The 27,815-nt window shown below is 54.2% G+C and overlaps 1 protein-coding gene and 2 pseudogenes across 1 annotated transcript; all 3 read right to left on the bottom strand.

The window, feature by feature from the left end:
- Nucleotides 1-657: 657 nt before the first annotated feature.
- Nucleotides 658-3,504, bottom strand: LOC149744856 (uncharacterized protein SPEM3-like; annotated as a pseudogene).
- Nucleotides 3,505-4,257: 753 nt separating this feature from the next.
- LOC149744855 (uncharacterized protein SPEM2-like) lies at nt 4,258-6,113 on the bottom strand (annotated as a pseudogene).
- Nucleotides 6,114-7,303: 1,190 nt separating this feature from the next.
- On the bottom strand, nt 7,304-13,350 carry LOC149744854 (acetylcholine receptor subunit beta-like). The gene is made up of 6 exons (XM_089901767.1): nt 13,219-13,350; nt 12,767-12,886; nt 12,062-12,224; nt 8,926-9,149; nt 7,749-7,889; nt 7,304-7,444 (listed from the first exon to the last, which is right to left on the bottom strand). The coding sequence occupies exons 1-6, from the start codon at nt 13,348-13,350 to the stop codon at nt 7,304-7,306; spliced, it is 921 nt and encodes a 306-aa protein (XP_089757893.1).
- Between the last annotated feature and the right edge of the window lie 14,465 nt (nt 13,351-27,815).

The following is a 27,815-nucleotide window of genomic DNA, read 5'->3' as shown; positions in this document are numbered from 1 at the left end:
CTCTAAAGCACTGCTCTCCAATAGCATTTTCCATGATGATGGAAATGTTCTAAACCTGTGCCATCCAATAGAGTAGCCGCTAGCTCCATGTGCCTACTGAGCACTTAAAAGGTCATGGCACTGAGGAAGAGAATTTTATTTTTTTGGCCAAACCATGAAGTTTGCGGGGTCTGAGTTCCCCGACAAGAGATGGAACCCCAGCCACAGCAGTGAAAGCGCCAGGTCCCAACACCTGGACCGCCAGGGAACAGAATTGGATGCCAGGGAAATTCCGTTCCCTGAGGAAGAGAATTTTTAACTTAATTTTTAACAGAATTAATTTTCCTTAATTTTAACTAATTTACATTCTATAGGCATTTGCCTAGTGGCTACTGTAATTGACAATGAAGCTCTAGGGCCTTGGGGATGACAGATTCAGCTAGACAGCGATGGAGGGAAAGCAGGGATAGCTTAGGTCCTCATCAGGCCCTGTGGGATGGGGCTGGGGTGGATGTCCTCAAACAACCACAGAACACTTCTCTTGTCTCTTTATTCCTCATGCATATCTGTCCCCTCTTTTGCTAAGTTGCTCATCACACACTGGTATCCCCACTCCTTGATGGTCTCCGGTGAGTTGTTGGATGTCTCTCGGTGAAGGCGCCTGGGAGACAGAGCTTCTCACTTGTCCCTGCCTGCTCTGAACTGTCTCTGGCGAGCGTCAAAGACCACATGTCCGAGCCGGGTGCCTGACCCAGGACAGTAGGGCTTCCAGCTGGTTTTGGGAGGCATAGACATCTGGCGATAGTTCTGGCAGGCTGGAGGAACTGTATCCATGGGGTGGTACACCCGTTCTTGGCTGCCTACTCGCTGGGAGGGTGATTGCAGCACAATCAGCACAGGTACCTCTGAGAAGGTTAGCAGGTCATTGAAGGCCACCTGAGCCTTGGGAGAGCAGGAGTTCTGACTGGGTGGAATAGAAGTCCATGGTATGTGCTGCCCTGCATCCTTGTGGAGGCCAGGATTTGGGATAAGGCATGAGTTGTTATGGAGGCCTGATCTCTGGGATAAGCCAGAGAATTGAGTAAGGGCTGGACCCTTATTGGAGCCAGGATGCTTGTGGCAGCCTGGATCTTGAGCAAGGCCTGTGTTCTTGGGGAGGCCTGGGTCTTGGATAAGGCCTGGACTGTTGTGGATGCCTGAGTTTGTGGTAAGGCCTGGGTTTCTGGAAACTCTGCAGACTTTGGAAGGGCCTGGGGTCCTTGGGAGGACAGAGCCTTGGTTGAGGCCTAGACTCTCATGAAGTTCAGGGGGTTGGGCCTGGCTTGGGATATGGGAAGTAGTGGATAACTGGGGAGGGATGGGGCCCTGGGAAGAGAGGACGGACTGAGAAGACTTGGAGGTTGGGGGAAAGGTGGGGGGTTGTATTAAGGTGGAGGGCTTCTGGTGGTTGCTGTGTTGATGAAGGACCCAGGATCTGGGAGAAACAAGCGGTAGATAAAGAGTGCATGGTGGAGGCATGTTGCATGGTGAGTTCTGGGCACTGTTTGGAGAATGGAAGCAAGGTTGAGAAGGTACAGCATCCTTGGAGTACGGGAATCTGGGGTAGACTGGAGTCTGGGGGTCCGTGTTTCTCTTCTCAGATCTGCAAGGAAGGAAGCTGCAGTAAGGGAAGGTCTTGGACTGTACAAATTTGTCTTTGGCATCATTTGAGATCTTCCATTCCATATTCCCCAACTCCAGGTAACCCAGTATGGATGCTGTGGAGGGCTTAGCACTGTCCCCAATAAATTGCTTGAGTGTTTGTTCAGCTGTACCAGAGCTCACCAGACCATGCCCCTCTTGGGGCCTGGAGAGGGTACCCAAGTCCTTTCTGGAATACCCAGAGTTCTGAGGGGGACACACATGGAATCACTTCTGCTTTACCCTGCGGGCATCGCAGACCACACGGCCGGAGGAGAGGCCTTGGCTGAAGGCAGACATGGTAGAGAGAATAGTATCTAGGATGTGGGTAGTGGTGGTGGAAGGGACTGGAGTGGTCCTCAGGGACATGACCAGCCCTGGGACGGAGGTTGTGGCAGAGATCGGGACAGGGGCCGGTGTAGGCGCTAGGGCAGGAGTAGTAGCATGGGCAGAAGGTGGGGGAGGGCCCAGAGTGCTGGCATGGGTATAGGTCAGATGAGCATGGGTCAGGGTGCAGACAGAAGTGTGGCCCAGGGACTGGGCTGAGGCACATGTGGGGGCCTGGGCTTGGGCCCGGGCTGGTGTATGGGCTGAGGTATGCTCAGGGCCATGGACCTGGGCAGGGCTGTGCTCAGGGCTGAGGGCTGGTGAGGGGGTCTGGGCCTTCGGGCTGGTGTGCGCAGGGGCGTGGCACGTGGAGCAAGTCTGGGTCTGAGGTGGGTCCTGCTCAGACGGGTGGGTGGAGGAGAAGGTGTGGGCTTTGGCAGGAGTGTTCCCAGTGGGGTGCACTAGGGAGAAAGCCTGGGCCCAGGCAGAAGTGTGCTCATGGGCGTGGTCTCGGGAGCAGGTCTCTGACGGGGTGGGGGTGCTCAGTGGGGAGGGCTGAGGAGAAGGTCTACGCCTTAGCAGGTGTATGCGCAGTGGCCTGAACTGGGGGGCGGGTCTAGGCCCGGGCTGGGGCCTGAGCTGTGTCAGAGTGTGGGGTCTTAGTCTTGCTCTCTTGGGGCAGGTGGAGTGGAACCACGTCCACCTTGCTCATCCTGCGTAGCTTGGAAGATGTCTCTTACCTGGAGTAAAAGTTGGCTTGGGACTTTAAGGCTGTGACAGGAGGGGCCTTCCCAGTTCCCACTACCCGCTCCTTCCACAGTCTCCGTGGAGCCTCCGTGGAAGCCCCAGCCCGTCCACACTGAGGCGGCATCCAGCAGCACTTAGAAGCCTTCTCATCTTTTTTGTCTGCTTTCCAGGAGTCAAGGTGGTTTCTGTGCCCGAGCAGGAAGCGTGGGCGATGGCGGAAGCGGGAAGAAACCCTTGAGCACAGGTTCTTGGGATCCACGGAGCAGCGCCTGTGCATGCGATGGCTGCCTACACCGCTGGCTTGCTTGTCTGCGGGGAAAGGCGAGATGGGTCAGGTCCTGGGTGCCTGAGGGGCTGAGAATCAAGGCAGGGATAGAAGAAAGGGGACAGGCCCACATCCCCTGAGCTCACGCTGGCGCCCACTCACCTTTGGGGAAAAGATGATTGAAAAGTGCCCGCAAGAATCTCTTCAGATGCCTCCAGAGCTGAGGAAAGAAGGGGAGGGGGGAGGCCGGGAGCAGGGTGAGCCCTGAAATCCAACCCTTGTGCGGCCACACCCCAGCAGCCCTCCCACCTCAGCCCCTTCAAGGCCCCAGGGCTCCCCCAGCCCCGCTGCCCAGATCCTGCCCTTACCATAGTCACCACGTGGATCCCCGCGATGAGGAAGATCAAGCTGACCAGGAGCAGAAGAACTGAGTCTTCTTGCTCCTGGCATTTCCTGGGGATGGGGCCAGGGAACGGCTCGGCTCCATAGTAGGTTCGCTCACCCATGGCCAGGGCTCCCAGGACTGCCTGGGGCCCCTGCCCTCCACTTTTAACTGGGAGAGAGGCTGGGTCATAATGGGGCAGGTAGTGAGGTCACAGTGAGGGAGGGTGACTCCCTGGTAACCAGAGTGGCATTCCCTGGTAACCAGGGTGAGGTAAGCTGAGCCTGGACAGTCAAACAGGGCCCGTAGGCTGGCACACCTGTCCTCGAGCAGTCAATCATTCGTTCACCACCCGCTGACTCACTTGTTCAAATGACACATTCCATCTATGGCCCCTCCTGAGACTAGGAAGACCTTGGCCTCAGAGCCCTGTGCAAGGCCTGGCTGGAGTCCAGAGCCTCAGCCTTCTTCATGCCCTTCACTTGGCGTGGAGCTGGACCTGCCCAGATGTGGAACCCCCCAGTTTGGAAGCAGCTTCTTGTACGAGGCTCTTTGGGGACAGGGACAGCTGAGACACAGAGGAGGTGCCCAGAGACCAGTGGTTTGGAGTCTGCAGCTGCAGACCTACTTAGTGCATGGTATAGGACCAAGAGGGGCCTGCTGGCAGGACTGTGGCCACTAAACCAAGGGGACCCTCAGGCCAAGAAGGGGACACTGGCTTCTTATTGCAGGAAGCCAAGGGCAGGGACCCAGGCTGGTAGAAGGAGTGGTGCTTCCAAGCCACAGACCACCAGTGTTTCCTGGACTCTGGCACACCTTATTCCTCTCTCCATTCCCTGCTGCCCCCGCTCCCACCCCCGGCCCCATTTGCTACTTGTCAGTTCATTTGCCCAGTCTGGCACCCATGAAGTGAGGGCCTCGAGGCCGAGGTGGACGGTAACAGCGAGTTGTCCCGCACTTGGCTCTCCTGCACTTGCCGCTTCAGCTCCAGGCTGTCATGCACCTGGTAGTTGGCAATGCCCCGCGGGTTCCTCCCGAGTGGCATGAAGGTGGGTGGGGGTGGAGGGTGCTCGGTAGCCTGGACGACAGGCAGGGGCTGGGAGGTGCGGAGGAACAGCGCTGAGCTGGGAGCTGGGGCCCGCTGGTACGAGGCCTCGGCCAGCACCGTGAGGGAGGTGGAGGTGGCCAGAGGGCGCCGCACGGGCAGAATCTCGGCCCATTCGGCCGCCCGGCGCCGCACCTCGTGGGTATCCCGAGAGAAGGTCAAGTGTCCCGTGGAGAGGTGCAGCCTGCGGTTGGGTTGGCTGTGAGCACAGCTTTGGAGGCTCCGTCCATGGGCCGGTGGGGGGCTCTGTCCATGGGCCGCTGTGGAGCCCCGAGGCACCAGAACGGATGGAGTCTCAGAGCCCTCCAGGCCAGGCCGCCGCTGATCCCAGGAGTCATACGGGATCTGACCACTTGAGGGGTAAGTGCTGTTACCCCAGGGACCCACAAGTGTTTAGGGGGCAGCCGTCGGGGAGGTGGTGGAGACGAGGTCCACTGGTCAGCCTCCACATTGCCCCAGATATGGGTTGGTGAGCAGAGGGCCCCGAAGGACTGAAGCCTTAGCTCGGACTTGGCCTCCACACACTTGGCCATACGGCACAGCTCGGGCAACTGGTAGAGACAGGGTAGTGGCAAGCTGGCCAGGATCCCACCCTCACAGCCCCAGAGGCCCACGTTGGAAGGCAGGCCCATCTGCAGGTAGAGCCCTCTCCAGCACCCCCACAGGTACTTGTGTTGTGGGAAGGAAAGATCCTCCTCCTCCTCCAGGTAGAAGTCCGGGTCCTCCCGATCAAAGGAGGGCATCGGTCGCAGCTGTGACATCTCGTGGCTGCGATGTGGCCTACGGAAGCCTGAGCAGCTGTAGGGGAATTGTCTGCAGTTCTTCGGCCTCCACTGGTGTCTGCAGGGGTGGCGGCTGCAGCTGCGGCTAAGGTTGCGGAGATGATGCTAGGAGGACAGGGAGTAGCAAGCGGGCTGGGCCATCTTCACTTCCACAGGGTCCAGGGTGCAGTGGATGTGGACGTCTTGGGCCTTGGCTGGAGGATGTTTGGGGGAACGTTCACAAGCCTGTGAGTTTTCATCTGGCAGAGGCAAGAGCCTGTGAGGCCTGGGCAACTGTCTGAAGAGTTCAGGGTTGGGAACCTGGGGGTCTGGGTTTCTAGGGCCCTGGAAGTAGCGGGGGCGTGGTGCCCCCTACCTGTCTTCCGTGCTTACTTTTCTGATTAATCCAATAGATGGTCTTCTCTAAGGCATTCTGGAGCCCATGCCATACCTGGGGTGGGGTGGGGTGGGGTGGGTGAAAATGAGGGCCAGGCTCTTTACCCTCACCCCCCGTCCCAGCCAAGACCGTTCCTGCAGATGGAGGTGCAGGCTGCAGCTGGTTCCCACCCTCAGCCCTCTTCACCACTTCTGGTGGTCCCCAACCATCGCTGACCGTAGTTGCCATGCTGATCCCAATGCTGACAAGAACGACAAGGCCCAGCAGCAGGAGTAGGAAGTCCTCCGCATTCTGGGTACTTTCTTGGTATTGATGGCAGCACCCCAGGTTGTCATACCAGAGCGGTTCTCCATGGTGGGGGGGGTCCTAGGGCCACATGGGCCGTGGGCCGCCACCTCCCACCACCGGCCCTGACCCACAGTGCACTCATGCCAGGACCTGCGGACACCCACCAACAGGTGAGGGAGCATGGTCATAATGAGACACGTTGCAGGGAGTCACAATGCCGTGGTGGCCAATCTTTCATCCATTCAGCTGGCCCTTTATGTGGCCATCTCTGCCCTCGGCTCCCGTTACATGGAGCCTAGTCCCCAGAGTTCAGTCTGTCCTTCTCTCTCCATGGGGCCTTGCTTAACTTGTTTTGCAAGCACGGTTGCTACAGATGAGAGACAGTCTTCATAGGGACTGAATCATGCATAAAGGATTTCCTCCATTTCATTGTTCGAGACATTATGGCAGCTTATGTAGCCTGTTGGGATTCTTCGAACTAGCCTGTACTTCTTAAAAAGTTTCAAGAGAAGCCAGAAAGCCAAATTTCTCTGTGAAATATCCACATTTCAGAAGTAGCAAACCAATTCAAACTTTAAAATCTGCTGGACACCAATATGGGCCAAAAAAACACACCCGTTTGTAACCTCTAATGTATACTGTATAATGCTTCTGTTCTCATCTTCTCATATGATCCTCACACTAAGGAGCAGATACTATTATTAGCTGTATTTTACAGATGGGGAAACTGAGGCACAGGGCAGTTTAGTAGCTTGTCCAATGTTTGAGCACCAAAGCTGGAACTTGAGGTTTTTACAGTGTGCTTTTTATCCTCATTACAAATGCATCCTTTTAGAAATAACCTTTTTTTTATCCTAAAGATATTACATATTACAAAATACAATAAACTACAGAAAGGTGAAAACAAATAAAAAACGACCACTGGTCCCAACGTGCAAACATAAACACTGTTACTTAGTGTATTTCCTTACAGAAAAAAACAAGTCCCTGTTCATTCAACCAGAGGTGCAGGCTGTATAGGTTAGGATCTCTGCTAGGTGCTGAGGATATTACAGTGAACAGACATAGTTCCTGCCCTCAGAAGGCTTACAATCTAGTTCTTGTTCTTTGTTCCATTCATTGCCAACCTAGATGTGAATATCCAATGGAGCTTCTTCAAGAAGCCAAAGAGTAAATAAGCGGATAGTGCATTTCAGGTGGGCCCAAGGCCCCCATCTGCCCAGTCCCACTTGGGCTTCCTCCCTAGATACGAAATGATGAGAGGATTGGACTCCTAGTGAAGGAGTTAAGATGCAGAAAGGGATAGAACTTGAGAGTCCTACCAAACTCTCAATTCAACTGGCCGAGGACCTCGGTCTCAGCCCTCTCGTCCTCAAGGAAAGGGGTCCGGAGGGGGCAAGTGGTACGTGGCGTCCTGAAAGATGACGAGGGTCCCGACGCTCGTGAAGATGATGAAGGTCCACAGGAAGAGGCGGTCCACCACCATGGCCACAAACTGCCAGTCCTCCTTCAGCTGGGGGTAGGAAGAGGAAACTGTTCCTGAGCTCCAGACTCCCAGCGCAGGCGGCCCCAAGGCCCTGTACCGCACCCAGGTGCTCCTACCCTGGCTTTGAGAAAAGGGCGGGCCCACAGAATAGCAGAGAGCGAAACTGCGGGTGACGGAGGTGAGTAAAGAACAAGTGGGAAACCACGGGGTGGGACCAAGTGAGGCAAACTTCCAATCAGAAATCAAATCGAGTGCTGGGGGCGGAGCCTACGTTTGTGGGTCGAGCCAAGGCCACCCAGGCCTTGCCTTGGCCCACCCTCTTTGGACTCACTGCGTCGTGGTCCTCCTGTTCCTGCAGCTGTTGAGCGATGTAGCTGACTGAGGAAACGACCTCCCGTAGCTCGGGAGGCAGGCCCACAGCCCGGTGTGGACCATCGGTAAATCGCCACAGGTCCGGGGCAGGCAGTTCAGGCTGCAACCTAGAAGAGGCCAGTCTGTGTGGCCAAGACCAGGGTACAAAGACGGCCTGAGTGGGTGCACTAGGCCCCGCCCCAACTCCCTCCTCCAACGCCCACCCAGGTTTCAAAACGCTAGAGTGCCCTTCAGGTTCTCTCCGAGAGAGGCGACCTCTCTAGCCTTCAGCAATTCCTCCTATTCCCTTATGCTTTAGTTCCCACCTCCGTGCAAAGTGGGCAACAGAAGGGATACTACAAGTCCCATGATGCTCAACCACGACATCCTCCCGGAGCTTAGGACACCTGCCTCCGCACAGTCTCCTGGGAACTGTAGTTCTCCCTCTCCCTTCTACGTGGGCGATGGGGAGTAGATACTACCTGTTGGGTTTGGGGAAGAGAAAATCATTTGGTGGCTTGCGGATGAAATATACACCTGTTCCTCGACCCCAGCCACTTCCTGGAGAATCCCTGAGAGGTATAGGAGGTGGCTCCGGTTTCTGGTCTCTCTAAGGATTGGGTCTCTTCAGACCCAGATACGGAGGGAGTTTGTGGATAAGATCTGCAGAGTAGAAGAAGAGGCGTATTGGAGGGGGCTCTTATGCTCTCAGACCAGAAGGGAAGCCGCCAACCACCCCCACGGCACGTGCCCATTCCTGCGCATGCGTGCATGTGTCCCACAGATGAAATGCAACTACACAGCCCAAGAGTTCTTAAGTGGGTTAGGAGGCATCCTGACTGGAAAGAAAAGTTCTGAGGGCTTCCACCCTGATAGTACCTAACCCTTAGAACGCTCCCCTGGGACTCACGATGGGCAGTATTGAGGAAGAGAGTCTGGGATCTACGCAACGTCAATGATGGGAGGATAAAATTAATTGGGCAACATTTCAACACCCAAAGACCTTGGCACTTTGACACTCTACTGGCAGTTGTAGTTCTCACTCAGGTCTGTGAAAGGGAAGGTTGAGGTTGGTGGGGGGGAGGAGCGATACCTGGACAAAAAAGCCAAATACTAGGATTGAGAGTTAACACAGGTTGGAGAGGAGATCTTCTTACCTGACGGACCCAAAGGGGCATTTGTTGGGTGTGGGGTGAGCGATGGTGCAGGTTGAGGTCTACGACACTAAGGATGACTGAAAAGGTGATGAGGACCATGGTAAACATGAGGTATTTGATAATCATGGGGACAGACAGGGAGGTCTCAGGCACCTTGTCTGCCGGCAGCAGCAGGAACACAGGAAGGGTCAGCAGGGCAAAGGTCGAGAGCCCCATCTTCCCTCCTTGGGGGACAGAGGGGAAGGCGGAAGGATTAGGCTTTGCCAGAAAGCAATCTCCCTGGCATAATCAGTGACCATGTTTCCAGCCCACTCAAGGACAGGCTTTTGGAAGGGCCAACTGCATGCAAATAACTCCTACATTTATACCTCCAACCTGGACTGATTCCCCTAAATTCCACACTTGTATCCACCTGCCTACTTAACCTCTCCATTTGGGTGTCCACTAGGCATCTCGAAATTCACATGTCCAAAACTTAATTCCCTCACCACCGACTCTCGCCGTAGTCTTCCTCAGTTCACAAATGACAACTCGATCTTTCCTGTGACTCCGGTCAAATCCCTTTGAGTCATTCTCAGCTCTCCTCTATCTCATCCCATATCCAATCCATACCAAACCCTGTTGGCTCTTCCTTCAAAATATATCCTGAAACTGATGACTTATCACATCTACCACTACCATCCTGGCACAAGCCACCATTACCTCAGATCTGAGTTATTATAAAGGCCTCCTCTTTGCTTCATCCTTTGCCCCGCTGCTGACTGTTCTCAACAGAGCAGCCAGATTGACCCCATTAAAATGTAAATCAGATCATAACACTCCAGCGGCTTCCCATCGCCTTTAGCATAAAAGTCCATACTGAAGTCTACAAGGCCTTCCCATTAGTTCTCTGACTACATCTCATACTGTTTTCTCTCTTGCTTACTTCATTCAGTTATTTCTTCATTGGCTATTTCTGGAATATGCAAGGCACACGCCCACCTCAGAGATTTTTGCACTCACTGTTAACTCCTCCTGCTAATTTCTTCCCCCAGATATCTACCAGGGTCATTCTCTCACTTCCTTCAAGTCTTTGTTCGACTATTGATCAAACATTCCCTTTTTAGTGAGGCATTCACTGACCATCCTATTTTTATATTGCAACCCCTGTGATAAACCGTAGTGGAAAAGCATATGAAAAAAAATATATATGTATAAATGAGTCACTTTGCTGTACAGCAGAAATGAAACACAACATTGTTAATCAACTATTCTCAATAAAACTGTTTAAATAAATAAATAAATTGCAACCCCTAGCCCCATTCTCATCCTCCCCAAACACTTTTCCCATTTTTCCTTCTTAGGGATTGACCTCTCCTTATATACTATCTAGGAATTCCCTGGTGGCACAGTGGTTAGGAATCCGCCTGCCAATGCAGGGGACGTGGGTTCGAGCCGAAGCCTGGGAAGATCCCACATACCTCGGAGCAGCTAAGCCCGTGTGCCAAAACTACTGAGCCTGTGCTCTAGAGCCCACCAGCCACAACTACTGAGCCCACGTGCCACAACTACTGAAGCCCATGCGCCTAGATTCTGTGTTCCACAACAAGAGGAGCCACCGCAGTGAGAAGCCCGTGCACTTCAACAAAAGTAGGCCCTGTTCACCACAACTGGAGAAATCCCCCGCACAGCAACAAAGACCCAATGCAGCCTAAATTAATTAATTAATTAATTAAAAAAAATAATACACTATCCAATGCGTTTATTTATTATGTTTGCTGACTGTGTCCCCACTAGAATATAAACTCCATGAGAGCAGGGATTTTTGTCTGTTTCATTCACTGGTGTATTCCCAGCGCCTTGCACATTACCGATGTTCAACAGATATTGTCAAATGAGAGTGGACCAACCCCTGTAGCAAGAACTATATAGCAAATCGAAGGATCTAAAAATGAACCCAAGTATATAAGAATATGCCAGGTGACTGGTTATTACTGTGGCATACAACAGGCACTGAAAACTTCATGGAAGGTATTGAAATAAGTAACTATTATGGTCTGTTCTACTTTAGTCCTGTAATATTGGGTTCCAAGATTTGCCTTGCTCCAGGAAGAAGGAGAAGTTACATGTGGAAGTGTGTTCTAGAGATGCATCACTCTCCTTCCCTAGGCTGAGAGAGGGCTTGATTACAGAGAGAAGGAAAGCGTGTGTTTTTTGTTTGTTTTGTTTGGTTTTGTTTTGTTTTTCAGGCCACAGCAGTGAAAGCCCAGAATCCTAACCAATAGGCTACCAGGGAACGCCCAGGAAAGCATGTTTTGAATGTGAGAGCTTAGGATATCAGTCTCTGAATCAGACTAGTACTAAGCAGGGTTGGAACAGCAACACTGCCTCTCTCTGTGTAATGTCAGGTGAATGACTTAAACTCACTTAGCCTCTGTGAAACGGGCAGACAATTCAGTACTTACCTCACAGAGTTGTGAAGATTAGAACTGAGTTAATATATGTAACACATTATTTGTATTATCTTATAGCAAGTGCTCCAAATTAGAAAAGACTATACCTACACTTACACAAAGCTTACAGAGTACCAGGCATAGTTCTATTAACTCAGTTAATCCTCAAAATAGTCCTGTGTGGGAGGGACAACGACTGTCCTATTTCCACATCAGCACACTAAGAGATTAAGGAATTTGCCCAAGGTTACTCTGTTAGCATATTGTGCTGTCTCCCAGAGAAATGTTGGCTATTATTTCCAAGGGACATAGGAGGTTAAGGGACTAGTAGGCGGCATTTGACAAGCGGGGGGAGGGAGGATGCCAGGAATGGGGAAAGGGAAAGGAAGCGTTAGCTGAGCCTGGGAGTTTGTTGGTCAGAGGAGTGGCAGTTCCAAGGATGAGATCCTAGAATTCTGAAGGGAAGAGTTCAGAAGTTACTGGGTGCAGAGAAGTGAGCAGCAGAGGGTTGGTAGAGCTTGAGGTTGGAGGGGAAATCTGGATGCAGAGGCAAAGGCTCTTCCTGAAAGGAAAACCTGGGTGAGATTGCTGAAGCACAGTTCATGAAGGCTTGAGTTGGCAGGAAAACTTTCCCGGTATTATGGGTGAAGAGCAAGAACCTGAGCTATTGGTAAGAAGGAGTGCTGGGCCCCTTCCCCTCTTACCTGCATCTGGTGGCAGGTAGAAGACGAAGATGGCCAGAAGAGTGATGAGGATGCATGGGGCAATGACATTGACCAGGTAAAAGAGAGGCTTCTGGCGAATGATGAGGTACAAGGTGACTTCTTCACGCTGTCTTTCCCCCCCTCCCCTACGATCCACTGGAGGCTGGATTAGCCAAGAAGGCTTGTGAATAATCTCCCATTGACCATTCTCTTGGGGGGAGTGGGGGGAGAAGAGAAGGTGACACAGATGTGGAACCTGTCTTTGTTGGTGCCAGATACGGCTTTCTTTATTTACTTTTTTTTTTTTTTTTTTGCCTCACTGCGTCATGGCGCTGCTTGTTGGATCCTAGTTCCCCAACGTGGGACTGAACCCGGGCCCTCAGCAGTGAAACTGTGGAGTCCTAATCACTGGAGAGCCAGGGAATTCCCAGATATGGATTTCTCTGCCACATCCTAGAGCAGTGGGTACTGATGTAATAAGGGGCTAGCTATGGTCCCTGGGCTGGACAACCCATCTCTAATAAATTTGAGCAAGTCTCAATTTCCATAACCACAAAATATAGACAGTTATGCCTATCTTGCTGAACCCACAGGGAATCAATGAGGGAGTGTATTTATCAGCCTGTCAGAAACTGGAAATCGTAAAGCCCATGGACATGGGAGCCAAGCCCACTCACCAATAAAGGTGCCTTAATGAATGGGCACTTCCTGCCACTCCTGCCCATCGGGACCCAAGCCGGTCTGCAGACTGACTTCTGAGCTGTCATAGCTATAGGAACTGAACACCATGGTGCAGTTCTGCCAGTCAAAGGGGAAGTAGGTGACCTGGATGGAGTGGAGAGTCACTAGAGCTGCCAGAGAGCTGGTCAGGGCTGGGGGAGTTGGGGAGGTCACAGGGAGACAGGGATCACCAGTGGGAGATCACAGAGAAGTGGAGTCACAGAGGAATAAGAAGGTTATGCGGGGAGGTCATGGACAATGGAGGGGGGCGGTCACTGAGGAAGACTGAAAGTCAATGAAAGTGGACAGAGAAGATGAAACTCAATGGAAAATCAGAAGGGTAAGAGAGACGTGAGGGTCATGTGGATTATGAAGGAGGGATATCTGAGTGAGGGTTTCTAGGAGCGCCTTGAGTTTCCCATGCGGGGCCCGGACACCTGGATGCTGCAGCTGCTGCGATAGATGCCCAGGGGCTGCCAGCGTACGGAGCCCTCGGAGGACACCATGACGTTGATGTCCAGAGCAACGTCAAATTTTCCGTCGTTGCTGCCTGGAAAGAATCTTCTCATCTGGGATCAGGCCCCTCCCTCCGGAGGCCGCGCCCCTCCAGAGGCCCTGCCCCACCTCCCAGACTCTGGGAACATCCTTACTTGTTTAGGAGCACCACGTCTGGTAGCCACACGGATTCCGCAGTGATGCGGAGTGAATCCATGCTCTCTTGCTCCTCAGAGTCCCAGCTCAGCCTGTAGTCAGTCCACTCCTAGGGAAGCAGAGGCTGAGGGGCCGTCTGGGGCTGGAGGCTGGAAGGAGTCTTGGGATGTGCGAAGGAAGCCCGGGGTGGAAATGCAAGGGAGGAGAGCTGCGCAGGCATGGTCTGTGGCTCTGGAGGCCAGGGCTCTGTTTAAGACTCCACCTGCACTCTTTGGGACCCTATCAACTAATTTCCCCTTCTCTCTCATCGGACCCCAATTTCGTCTTTCTGTAAAAACGAGGGAGTTGCATGCTAGTGTCTAAAACAGTGGTTTTCAAACTGTAGTTAACGACCCTTTTCATAGGGCTGGAATGAAATGAGTGGCCCCAAACCAGTGTTCAAAATAATTTAGAATGAAAAATGCATGGAATGCAGCTCCCATATTAAAGATAGGTATTGTTTCCTGAAGCTTCTGTTTCAGTTAAAAATGTGTTTTCTGAGGTCGTGATGCAAAAAAGAAAAAAGAAAAATCTTACCGGCCGGAACATTCGAGGAAGTTGCAAAGGCAACGGGATGCCCGCCCTTTCCCACCCTGCCGGATTCTCCGTACCAGGTCTAAGCAGACCTTTGGGCTCATCACCTCATCCTTCTTGTTCTAGAAGCGAAAATTTTAAAGGATAGATATGATGTCAGTGTAGAGAAATGAGGGGCTCGGTGGGTAAACTCTCTCTAGAAACTCCCCTCTTTCTCTGAGTCGCACCCACTTGGGTTCAAAGCCCACCTCCTATAAACTGCGTTGGCTTAAGTTCTGCCTCTATCTCGTAAACTTCCTGCTGGCCGTACAGTCAGCCAGTGCATTTACCAGTCCCGGGCCCGGCCGGAGTGAATCTCTGCCTGCTGTTGTTTATTGAACCTGTCCGGCACCAAGGTCTGTCCCAGCCTGTGACCCCGCCTCAAGGCCCGCTCTCCGGCCTGTCCATCGGCCCCAGTTCCACTTTGAGATCTGCCAACAGGCCAGTTCACCATCCTGCCCGGCTCAATCCTGGCCCATCCAGCAGCCACGACCGCAGCTTGTCCATTAATCCGATTAAGACCCATCTACTAACTGCCCATCAGACACCCTGCCTGGCCTCGCCTCGGACCCCGCCTCAAGTTGTCCCTGGGTTCCACCCTGCCTAATGCCAGGGCCCCCAGCTGGCTAGTGGGCCAGACCTCAACTCCCTGCGTGCGCCCTCACCAGGCTGATTAATTGCGCTAGGCTGAGACCAATGCTGACCTTAACACAGTCTCCCACCTCCCACACCGGCCTCACCGAGCTATCATAGCTGCAGCAAAGTTTCTGGCAGTGTGGGCATTACGCCTCTGAGCTGCAGGCGCCTGGAGGAGAAAACTGAGTGAAGCGGTGGTGCCCGGGCACAACCTCTGGCCCTGTCACTGCCCCTTTGAGGTCCAGGCTTAATTGGGTCGAACGGAGCCGCCAAAGCCCCCAGCAGCTGCAGGAACAGCAGCAGCAGTGCCCCTGGAGTCATAGCACACCTGCGTCGTTCAGTGAGTCAGCCTGGGTGAGCCGCCAGGACAGCCAGTGCAGGGGATGTGATGAGGCGCCCAGGAATGTGCACCTGTCATTGGGGGGCAGCCGCCAGCCTACCCGCAACGCCCCTGAGACTTGACTCCTCCCTGAACGACTGCCAAAACCTGCTACCCACAGATGGCAGACAACACTTCAATTGTATGAATCGTCTTTAATTGAGAAAGCATGGAGTGGAGACTGGTCCCCTGGGAGCACAGTCTTTTTGGGTACCTAACACCCAGCTGAGGTAAAGCAAGTTCTATTCAGTTAGAAGCTGGAAGGGTGTATGAGGTCTAGAGACCAAGAGGCCCTCACCCTCCTTGGCCTGACATGTAGGGGAGAAGGGTGGGACTTATTGCTGAATTGGTGTCTCCTCATTTGAGGGGGGTCAAAGCTATGTCCCATTTGTCTTTTTTATTCTAGACCCACTACCCTAAAGACCTCAGCTTTAAAGGGGACCTGGAAGGAATTCCTGCTGAGGTAGCCAAGTGTTCATGTCCCCCCAACTCAGGCACAGTTCCAGTCATGCCCTGGTCCTGCCCACTTTCCCATCCTAGCTGCCCTTCTATGAGCCAGTGATTCCTTAGAAAACTCCCCTGTCATTCCTCAGCCTCTGTTCCCTGGAAGGACCCCAGCTGAGTTGCAGGAGCTAGAAAATGCATGTAAAATATAAGTTTAGCATTCAATAGGAAGAATAAGATTTTTGGAAAATTGTCTAGGGAAAACAAGAAGTTCTGGAGGATCCATGAAGAGCTTAGTTCTTTGTGAATCAGAGCTGGGTCCTTAGCAGAGCTCTTGCTTAAGAGGTATCATGAGAGAAGGTGGGAGCGTGGATCTAGAACTCTTACTCTAGACCAATAACATGCCTATATAGGCTCTAGTTCCATCCTAGAGGGAAGTGCTGAGTGTCGGGGTCTATGTCCTAGAGCTGAGATTCAGAAGGAAGTATGGCTCCGTATGTGTTTAGAGCACCACGCTCTGGAACTGGGTGTCTCTGGGGTAAGAAAGTTAAAACGTGTGGTGATTTGAGACTGGCCCAATTCAGGCCAAGACCAACAGCTGGACAGGGCCCAAATCCAGCCTCTCTCTAGATGGAAGCCAGGGGTCCATCTGGGTGAAGGACAGAAGCCTGATGGATCCAGAACAGAGCCTGGCAGCATAGCTGTGTTCCAGCACAGACCCTGGGTGCAGAAATGGCCCTGCCTGGGGTGTTTGGTGTTCCAGAACCTGTCAGGAACAACGCAAAAGGTGGAGTAGCGAAAGAAGGAAATTAATCCTGAGCTGCAGTGGACCTATAAGTCTATGGCTTGGTGGCCATGAAGAGGGCAAAGGGCTCCAGGACGTGGCTGAGCCCGGGGTAGGGAAGATTTACGCCCTGGTTTTGGCAGTTTTGGAACACCGGCGCCATGTCGGGAAAAGGCTTTGTAGGGTGTGAGTGTGGAAGGAAAGAAGTGATCAGCCAGGACCATTGTCAGACTTCCTCCTCTCTGAACCCTTTCACGGGCCCAAGGATCTAAGGATCTCAGCAGCCCCGGAAGTCATGGCCGGCCCCTAGTCTCCCTCAGGGTAGAGCACCTGGAGGGACGTGGCTGCTCAGGACATGAGTGTGGCAGCAGGGGTGACAGCAGGGCCAGAAACAGGGCTGGGAGAGAGGCTCTGGTGGTGATGAGGGCAGGGAGCCTCCAGTCCGGGGACTACATGGCAGGGGGCAGGTTGACTGGAAGGGGAGGTCTCAGGGACACTGTGGAGAGAAGGCTCCCAGTACACAGCCACTGTGAAGGGGAGAGAGAGGAGCAGGAAGGAGAGTTAGGCACCAAGAGAGCTCTGAAAGGGCTCCCTTCCCCTACACTCCTCCTCTGGGAACCCACAGAAGGAGAGCTTCCCAAACCTCCAAAGGCCAAAGCCTTCCTGGCTTGACCTGTCATAGCATGTGTCCTCTTACAACACTTATAGGCCCTTAGCTGTGTGTCCCTAAATGTCCATGTCAAGGTCAATACCGTCCCATGTGGTCCACCTCTTCCCTGGGGGTCCATACTCACCCTCCATGAGCTTGGGCACAAACTGGGCGGCTGCCTTGGTCTTCTTGACTCAATTTCCCTTCATGACTCGGCCCTCCTTGTCCAGGCCCATGTACCAGGCCCGGCCAGAACGACGCTGGCCATAGAGAGCAGAGGCGTTCAGGACAGAGGAATTCTTAAAGATGCACCCCTTAAAGCGACAGTCAGCTGTGAAATGAGGCTGAGGAGACAAAGACCCAGAAAGGCACACACAGACAGAAGGACAAAAAGACACATCACTGAACAGAAGGGAGCCCTGGGAAGAACAAGGCAGGATATCATCCATACGTTTGAGACTGGGAGAGCCAACTTCTGAGTCCACACAGGAACTGGGAGAAAGGGAGCATGAGGAAGAGTCTGGTGGCCCCCCGAGGGCCGGGAACTAGACTTCTGGGGGCCTGGGATAAGAAGATAACTTCTCTCTGCTCTACTCCCAACCTCTCACCATCCAGGGTACCTGGAGGGAATTTCTGCTTGGAGGAGTTCCTGAATCCTTCCCCAGCATCCTGAATGACTCTGGGGAAGTGAGTAATAATGAGGTCTAGAGGAGGTTGGAGAAGACACAGGGGTCCAAAAAGGTTGTAAGAGTTGGACATTCAAAGAGCCTGGGAGTATTTAGGAGTCTATTGGAGGGGAAGGGATTGGAGGGACGCTAGAGGAGGTGCTTGGGAGCGGGCAGTGAGGAGAGGGTGTCGGCAAGAGATGGAGGGAAAGGAATCCCTGAGCTGCAAAATATCTGTAGCTGGGAAGGCTGTACCTAGGGGAGTCCCCTGACTCCAGGCCACTCTGTCCCCTTGTCTCACCGAGCTGTAGTGCAGCCCCTCAGTGTTCATGACCACGTAGTGACCCAGCTTGACACTCTGGATGGTGACTACACGAAGCTCCACAGCGATCAGGTTGAAGTGGGCAGGGGGTGGAGAGAAGGGATAGCAGTATCCCAAGCCTCCAATCCCCATCTGAGCCCCCCACCCTCAATTCTGGTCCCAGTTCTACTTCTTCTTTGCGGGGTCAAAGAGCCAGACTGAAAACAACAGAACCTGAAGCCACAATAGGACTGTCATCCCCTAGGCCTGCACTCCCCCTTCCCACCCAGCAGCTGGATTCCCCTCTCACTGAAAGAGCTGGTGTACTCTGGGGTGTCCTGGATGCTCCCATCGGGATTCACCTGGAGGTAGAAACCCTGGCGGCAGAACAGTTTGGTGATCATGCCTTTGAGCTGAGTCTCTGGAGAGAGAGACATTCATCTTGGAACGTGACATCTCTGTTCCCAGAAACATTGCTACACTTGGCGGGATGAGAGGAGAGAAAAGAAAGGAGGATGGAGGGAAGGAAAAGGGTCCCAGTGCCCAAACTCCCTGACGCTCTAAGCAAGCTCTCTCCCACCTCTCTTTGACTCCAGAGGAAGCTGGGTTGTGGGTCCCTTCTGCTTCCTCCAAACAGCTTTCAGTTTAATTGATTGAAACTTATTTAAAGGCTTAATTCCTACTCTACAGCTCAACCAGAATGGGGGGAAGGGAGAAGAAGGAAGAGGAAGGGGAGAGATACATGGAAACGCAGAGGACAAAGGGAGACAGGCAGAGCTGCTGAAAGGGCAGTGTGTTTGCGAATGTGGGGGGCATTAAGGTGACCCCAGGGTAGGGGCGCCCCCTCAGGAGTGGGGTTGGGACTGGGCCTGACGCTGACTCAGCACCTGCTGCTGCAGCTGCAGCTCGCTTTGTGTGGTCCTCGCCTTGGCCCAGCCCCGGCCTGTCTGAAACTCACCCACCTGTCTGTCTGTCTGTCTGTGTGTCTGTCAGTCTGCTGGCTCACAGGGGGCCAGCCCTCCCTGAGGCTCAGCCTCTCCCCTTCAGCCAGGTAAGCCGCCTGGGATGGGGGTATTCAGTACCAAACCAAGGAAATGTGGGAGGGGGCCAGGGAGCTGGTGAGGCTGGCTGACACACGGGGGCGCTCGGTCCCACACAAAGGGTGGGCTGCTGACCGTACCACAGCGGAGTGCCGGCGGTAGGGGTAGGAGGATGTCAATGGGGTGGGGGGGGGTCTCCCCCTAGGGGAGCTGAAAGCGGATGGGAGCGAGGCCAGAGGGACTTCCCGCCTGTCACACCAGGACGGGGACCACAGGCTAACCCTCACCACTCTCCTCACCTGGCTCTTGCGGCCAAGATCCCGGGACCCCCTCGTAGATGGTACGACCTCCAGTTTCCGTGCGGGCATCCAGCCGTGTAGTGTGTCTGAATTCCTCGTGGCAGAGGTTCTCCTGAGCCCGTGGGGCCCGATTTCTCAGCTGTGTAGTCGGTCGTGGGGGATTGCACAGCTCCCTTCTTGAAGTGCAGGTCACGGGAGGGGGTGCACAGAGGGAAGGACTGGCGAGGTAGTTGCAAGGACACCCAGGGGAGAGCTGGGGAGATTGGTACCGAGCCAGGCAAGCTAGACGAGGAGGAATGGATCCAAGGCTCGGAGGAGCGGGAGAACCGGGACAGGGACGGGGCTACCGGAGCCGCAGAAACCCTCGGGGTGACCCAGGCGTCTGGATTCCTCAGCCCCCTCCACTGGGCATTGAAAAAATCGTGAGAGACGGCACATAGGCAGAGGGTGGTGGGGGTGGAGACTCCTGTGTTGGGAGGGCGTGGCGAGCGGGAGCTTCCAGGATTCGGGGCACCAGGCTTAGCCGCTCAAGCCTTCCCCTTGTCCTCGAAAGCGAGGGGACTCGGAGTTATGGGCATGAGACAAGGGAAACTGAGGCATCGTCTGGCCAAGAGTTTGTGATCCAGGCCCACCTCCTTTCACTTTCGGGGAGTTCCCGTCAGTCGGGCACTGCTATTCCGAGTCCCTGGCCTCAACATCCCAGGCGGAGAGGCTGACGGCCCAGAGACCCCTCCCCAGGCACCCACATGGGCAGCGGTCCAGTCACGCGGGCCACCCCCCCGCACAGTCGCACCTTGGACAGCAGGATGAGGAGCTGCTTCTGGCAAAGGGACTTGGTGCTGTGGCGACACACGCGCCACTGCGCCAACACGGGCCGGCTGCCCCCGGGCTGGTGGACCCCCCGCTTCTGCCAGATCAGGCTGCTGGTCAGTGCCAGCATGGTGCCCTAGGGGGAGGCACCCCAAAACCGGCAGGCTCCCGGAGCATGCTGGGCCATCCGGGAGAAACCCGCTAGCTCACCAGCACATGCTCTTGACTCTCCGGTCCGACTCGCCGCCTCACCCACGGGACCTGAGGATAAGCCCTAGACGACCTCATCCCGGGCACCAGCTCCCACCCTTGGGCCTCGTGGTAGCTTCGTCAGACCCAGCAGCCTATGTACCTCTCAGTTGACTCAACCCTCGACCTTTGCTCCCCACAGAAATCTCCCCCTTCTCTGATCTGCAATGTCCCTCTCCCCCACTAACACTATCCCAAAGCCAAGACCCTCAAATTTTCCAGGATGTGGTTCCAATATCCCCAGGCACCTTTCCACCCTATTTCAGGGCCCTGCACTACTGCCAAAGCCACTCTTGTAATTTTAAGGGTGTGGGTCCTTAGCTTTGGGGATATTAGCTCACCCCACCCGTGCTGGGGTGCTGCCAGTGTCTAGGGAGAACCCAACCTTGGTGTCTTTTCTTTTGCCACCCTCGAAGTGAAGAATCCCCCACTGTTTTTCACTGAAATCCCCAAAAACTATGGCTTGAAATATCCACACGGTCGCCAATCAGCAAGAAGAGGTTCCCAGACCATGTCTCTGGACGATACTGCTTTTTACCAAGTCACCCCCATTTCTAGTGGCACAGCATTCCAGCTGCTGAGCCCCTTTCCTCACCTTGTTACCATCCACTCCTTTTGAAGTCACCTCCAAATCCGCCCTTCCTAGTGGTTACACCAGGTGGTTCTCTGGAGGGCCCTGTGTCACCTCGGAATAAGGAGCATAGGTTTTTGGCTTTTTTATTTTTTTCTGGCAACCCCTAATTTCCTCAGGGACAGCTGGTGCTCTTTAGATCCCACGCCCTCCAATCCAGCAAGCCCTCGAGAGAGGAGCACACCCACGTTGTCACAGGTCCCCAAATGTGAACAGACCCACTATAAGTCAGAGCGCATCAGAGCTTTCTGTGACATTGTTTCCTTGTCCTCCCTGGGACTGCCTATAGCGCCCCCTCTTCCTTCCCTGACGCCCCTCAACCTGTCTGGTCTTTTCGATCCGGGCACGGCTGGCGCTGGCTCCGGTTCCAGGTTCCACTCTCCCTGTAACCCGCAAGGGGAGCTTCCCCCCACGCCTGGCTAGGCGTCCCAGAACCCAGGAAGGAGTGAGGGTGCCTCCGCAGAGCGCCCTCGTCTGGCGAAGCGAGCACTGGGCCTGACGGCTGGACCAAACCGAGTGACGGCAGCGGCGGCAGAGGTAGCGGCTGTGGGAAGCTGAGGCGGTGGAAGCGACAGCCTCTCCCCCCTCCTCGGAGAGCCGGTCCGGGGGTGGGGCAGGGGGCCGAGATACCAGGAAAGAGGGGGAGGTGAGGCTGGGCCGGCAGAACCCCGGGGTTCCTTGGAGGCAGGGAGTGGAGACGGTCTTAGAGACAGGAGGAGCCCAGGCAAAGCCGCATATCTCGCATGTCTCGGGATTCAGAGGAGGAGGGACAAGGAGGAAACTCCGCTGAATGGAACTCTGGAAGGTGGGAGAGGTTGGGCTTAGATAGATGGAATGGCAAATGCCCCGAGAATGGAGAAAGGGACACTACTGCCCAGGATGGAGGACAGAACTGGATGAGGAAGGTGGCGGGAATAACTGAAGAGATAGCAGTGGTGGTGAGGTCTATCCTGGGGTGAAATCCGTCCTCCTTAATGTCTCTGCTTTTTGTGAGACAAGTTTGTCAGTCCCTGGTCTCCATACCTTTCTACTTTACACGTTTTTTCAGCAAATATATTACCCCCATCCCGATTGACTCCTAAGAGAAAAGACCATAAGAACTGGAGGGAGATGGATGCCAGAGGCTGCACCAGAGTGGGAGGGGTGCTGGCCACAGATTTGGAAAGTGGAGAGGCCAGAATGGAATGATCTGTGCCAGGGATGTGGCAGGAGGAGGGTAGAAAGAAGTGGAGGAACCGGCGAGGAGTCCTTCTAGAATGGGCTCTTTGGGTCCAAAGTGCTCAGCCTGTCTCCCAGGTGAGGGGAAAGCAGTCCCCTCCACATCCCGCTGGCCAACAGAAGCACCTTCCAGGTTAGTAGGAACAGCATCTTTAACTGACCCTGCCTCCCACGTCGTCTAATCCACCCCCCTTGCCTGCAGCCTTGGCCTCTTGCACAGAGGGGTGCAGGGCGCAGGCAGGGTCCCTGCAAGGCAGGGCCAATGGCCTGAGCAGCGAAGCTGCGCCCTCCCCCACACGGAACTTTTGGCCACTCAGAAAATAGTGGGGCAGCGCCCCAGCCTTGAGCAACTGGCCCAGCTCATCCAGCGGCCCTAGGCACCAGGCGCTGGCATTCTAGGCTCCCGCCAGATAGAGCACAGGCAGCCGCTCACAGGCCCAGTAGAGCAACGTCCACAGGAGGTAGGGCGCCGTGACCCTAGTCCTGGCCACCAGAGGGCGCAGCAGCGCCTGGTCCGCCGCGTGGGCTTGCAACAGGGGAATGGGTATGCGAGTCTTGAGCGCCAGCTCTTGGCGGGCGAAGCAAAGCTGCCAACCGGAGGCATCCGGCTGCTAGGTGCCGCTCCCGCCGCCGCCGGGCACCAGGAAGAAGGAAGACGACTCTGAGGCCAGCGGGCCAGCCCACGAGTGGCTCTGAGCCCCCTGGGGCCAGCCGGCCATGGACACCACGGGGATCAAGTCGAAAAGCAGGAGGCGGCGCGGGGGCCCGGGCGTAGCCAGGAGGATGGTGGTGACACCCGTGTTGCGGGCTGCGTGGACCATGCGCGGGGCACCCTGAAATACACAGACGGGAGGAAGCCAAGACGGGCCGTACCTTTTGCTGCAGAAAACTGACCCCAGTTCTTTTCTCTTCCAGAGGCCAAGAGGGTTCCCAATACACAGTCCGCCAATGGGTCTGCAGATGAAGGGCCCTGAATTTAGTCTTGAAAGAGAACAAATAAATACCTCCTCCGTCCTTGCCCTTTTCTCATATGCTAGTCCCCACTCCCATGGAACGGTTCACCTGACTCAGCAGGTAGAAAGTAACTGTTTGGGCCCTCCTAACGAATGCAGTAACCTCCTTTGCTGCACCTTGTCTACGTCCCCCTTACCTCTTTTCAGAAGAGGCTAGTGGTTTGCAACTTCCCTCTTAGGTTAGCTACAAAGGCTGGGAAGAGAATGGATAGGAAGATTGAACAGGTAACTACTTCCTGCTGCCTGTAAGGCCACACCCCTAAATTATAACCACGCCCCTTTCTGGAGACTGTCAGGGTGGTTCCGGACCAGCCCGGCCTCCAGGAAGAGTTCAGTCACTCCTTTCTCTCTGCAGAGATCTCGCGGCTATCCTGGGAGTTGTAGTTTGTCTTCAAAGCTACCAGGGCGTTGGGCCACGCCCCCACATCCTTCCCTGTTCCGTTGAAGTAGTGCCTGATGGAAGTTGTAGTTTCTATGGAGATACGCTATTCTGTGTCTTTATGATAAACTATTCTGTGTCTTTACAAGCCCAAGTAAACCACACGAACACTCCTTGGGGTTAGAACACAGGCCTAATAGGATGGATCTGAATAGGAAACCATAATGAGGGACATACTCTAGGGCATGTGGAGAAATAAGGGATTCTATATCTCACTTGGGAGTAGAGGAGCCCTGGTCATTTAAATCTAGAATGGTTCTTGCATGCAATTGTAACTTCACTTTAGAGATTAGACCGCAAACCTAGAAAGGTTGCACATGACTTGTCCAAGGTCAGAGCTCAGCAAGAGAGCTGTTGGAAATGGGCTCTCCAGCTGGGACATATCTCCTTGGAATCGGTGGTGGTAACGTTAGACAAGAACACACCGATAGTGTGCATGTAGTGACCCAGGGCTGGACATCTGACTCAGGGAAGGGACATGTTAGTGTTGCCGACCTCAGTCAAACAAGTGGTGGCAGGGAAAACACTTTGGAATCTCACAGCTTATGTGTGTATACAGAAGAGTTATCAGGACTGAAAATCAAGTCCAGAGGAAACACCACCTGGGCTAGGGCAGGGCAATGAAAACTTATCAGGGGAAGGAAATGGCTTTCAGCGACCAATGCTATCATGGACAGAGCTTACGTCCAGGATAAAACTAGGAGCCAGAATGATAGGACAGAAAGATAGGACACCAGAGACACGCTCAGAGATTAGAACAATGCATACTGGACCAGGAATTCTTACATGCCTTTTTCCCAGGAGTCTGTCACCACAGTGAACTAGGCCTAAGTCCATGGGCAAGAAAATTAAGTGGAGACACCTTGAAAAATTTAGAGGCCTATGAAGGAGGGGACCCTCACAATCCAGGGCTCAAGTTGGGCAGCCTAAAACACAAGTTTTCCTAGTCACTGACAAAGAGAGGTCTTCTCGGTCAGTAACCAAGAGCCCTAAACACAGCCCAGAACGAGGGAGGCAAGTTTCCATACATCTGGTCGTGACCCAAGAGACCAGATGAGGAAAACTGAAGCCTGGGCTCTTTCTCACAGTCTGGGGAAATCAGGCATTGGCTGTCCACCCCCACATCTTACCTCCTCCCCAGAGGGTGGCTTCTGAGCCACCCTAAAAAGAGCTAAGTTCTCTGGGCTCTGGGGGAGCTTTAAGATGCTGGAGGTGGGTGACAGGGAAAGGAAAATTGCTCTAAACTCTAAAGCACTGCTCTCCAATAGCATTTTCCATGATGATGGAAATGTTCTAAACCTGTGCCATCCAATAGAGTAGCCGCTGGCTCCATGTGCCTACTGAGCACTTAAAAGGTCATGGCACTGAGGAAGAGAATTTTATTTTTTTGGCCAAACCATGAAGCTTGCGGGGTCTGAGTTCCCCGACAAGAGATGGAACCCCAGCCACAGCAGTGAAAGCGCCAGGTCCCAACACCTGGACCGCCAGGGAACAGAATTGGATGCCAGGGAAATTCCGTTCCCTGAGGAAGAGAATTTTTAACTTAATTTTTAACAGAATTAATTTTCCTTAATTTTAACTAATTTACATTCTATAGGCATTTGCCTAGTGGCTACTGTAATTGACAATGAAGCTCTAGGGCCTTGGGGATGACAGATTCAGCGAGACAGCGATGGAGGGAAAGCAGGGATAGCTTAGGTCCTCATCAGGCCCTGTGGGATGGGGCTGGGGTGGATGTCCTCAAACAACCACAGAACACTTCTCTTGTCTCTTTATTCCTCATGCATATCTGTCCCCTCTTTTGCTAAGTTGCTCATCACACACTGGTATCCCCACTCCTTGATGGTCTCCGGTGAGTTGTTGGATGTCTCTCGGTGAAGGCGCCTGGGAGACAGAGCTTCTCACTTGTCCCTGCCTGCTCTGAACTGTCTCTGGCGAGCGTCAAAGACCACATGTCCGAGCCGGGTGCCTGACCCAGGACAGTAGGGCTTCCAGCTGGTTTTGGGAGGCATAGACATCTGGCGATAACTCTGGCAGGCTGGAGGAACTGTATCCATGGGGTGGTACACCCGTTCTTGGCTGCCTACTCGCCGGGAGGGTGATCGCAGCACAATCAGCACAGGTACCTCTGAGAAGGTTAGCAGGTCATTGAAGGCCACCTGAGCCTTGGGAGAGCAGGAGTTCTGACTGGGTGGAATAAAAGTCCATGGTATGTGCTGCCCTGCATCCTTGTGGAGGCCAGGATTTGGGATAAGGCATGAGTTATAATGGAGGCCTGATTTCTGGGATAAGCCAGAGTATTGAGTAAGGGCTGGACCCTTATTGGAACCAGGATGCTTGTGGCGGCCTGGATCTTGAGCAAGGCCTGTGTTCTTGGGGAGGCCTGGGTCTTGGATAAGGCCTGGACTGTTGTGGATGCCTGGGTTTGTGGTAAGGCCTGGGTTTCTGGAAATACTGCAGACTTTGGAAGGGCCTGGGGTCCTTGGGAGGACAGAGCCTTGGTTGAGGCCTAGGCTCTCATGAAGTTCAGGGGGTTGGGCCTGGCTTGGGATATGGGAAGTAGGGGATAACTGGGGAGGGATGGGGCCCTGGGAAGAGAGGACAGACTGAGATGACTTGTAGGTTGGGGGAAAGGTGGGGGGTTGTAATAAGGTGGAGGGCTTCTGGTGCTTGCTGTGTCAATGAAGGACCCAGGATCTGGGAGAAACAAGCGGTAGATAAAGAGTGCATGGTGGAGGCATGTTGCATGGTGAGTTCTGGGCACTGTTTGGAGAATGGAAGCAAGGTTGAGAAGGTACAGCATCTTTGGAGTACGGGAATCTGGGGTAGACTGGAGTCTGGGGGTCCGTGTTTCTCTTCTCAGATCTGCAAGGAAGGAAGCTGCAGTAAGGGAAGGTCTTGGACTGTACAAATTTGTCTTTGGCATCATTTGAGATCTTCCATTCCATATTCCCCAACTCCAGGTAACCCAGTATGGATGCTGTGGAGGGCTTAGCACTGTCCCCACTACATTGCTTGAGTGTTTGTTCAGCTGTACCAGAGCTCACCAGACCATGCCCCTCTTGGGGCCTGGAGAGGGTACCCAAGTCCTTTCTGGAATACCCAGAGTTCTGAGGGGGACACACATGGAATCACTTCTGCTTTACCCTGCGGGCATCGCAGACCACACGGCCGGAGGAGAGGCCTTGGCTGAAGGCAGACATGGTAGAGAGAATAGTATCTAGGATGTGGGTAGGGGTGGTGGAAGGGACTGGAGTGGTCCTCAGGGCCATGACCAGCGCTGGGACAGAGGTTGTGGCAGAGATCGGGACAGGGGCCGGTGTAGGGGCTAGGGCAGGAGTAGTAGCATGGGCAGAAGGTGGGGGAGGGATCAGAGTGCTGGCATGGGTATAGGTCAGATGAGCATGGGTCAGGGTGCAGACAGAAGTGTGGCCCAGGGACTGGGCTGAGGCACGTGTGGGGGCCTGGGCTTGGGCCCGGGCTGGTGTATGGGCTGAGGTATGCTCAGGGCCATGGACCTGGGCAGGGCTGTGCTCAGGGCTGAGGGCTGGGGAGGGGGTCCGGGCCTGCGGGCTGGTGTTCGCAGGGGGGTGGAACGTGGAGCAAATCTGGGACTGAGGTGGGGCGTGCTCAGACTGGTAGGTGGAGAAGAAGGTGTGGGCCTTGACAGGAGTGTTCCCAGTGGGGTGCACTAGGGAGAAGGCCTGGGCCCAGGCGGAAGTGTGCTCATGGGCGTGGTCTCGGGAGCAGGTCGCTGACGGGGTGGGGGTGCTCAGTGGGGAGGTCTGAGGAGAAGGTCTGCGCCTTAGCAGGTGCATGCGCAGTGGCCTGAATTGGGTGGCGGGTCTGGGCCCGGGCTGGGGCCTGAGCTGTGTCAGAGTGTGGAGTCTTAGTCTTGCTCTCTTGGGGCAGGTGGAGTGGAACCACGTCCACCTTGCTCATCCTGCGGAGCTTGGAAGATGTCTCTTACCTGGAGTAAAAGTTGGCTTGGGACTTTAAGGCTGTGACAGGAGGGGCCTTCCCAGTTCCCACCACCCGCTCCTTCCACAGTCTCCGTGGAGCCTCCGTGGAAGCCCCAGCCCGTCCACACTGAGGCGGCATCCAGCAGCACTTAGAAGCCTTCTCATCTTTTTTGTCTGCTTTCCAGGAGTCAAGGTGGTTTGTGTGCCCGTGCAGGAAGCGTGGGCGATGGCGGAAGCGGGAAGAAACCCTTG

Source organism: Delphinapterus leucas, chromosome 19 (assembly GCF_059928025.1).
Source record: "Delphinapterus leucas isolate spDelLeu-1000000601 "Yukka" chromosome 19, BTC_Dleu_Yukka2, whole genome shotgun sequence".
Lineage (NCBI taxonomy): Eukaryota > Metazoa > Chordata > Mammalia > Artiodactyla > Monodontidae > Delphinapterus > Delphinapterus leucas.
The sequence above is the reverse complement of the archived record's forward strand: the minus strand, read 5'-3'. Positions and strand labels throughout refer to the sequence as shown.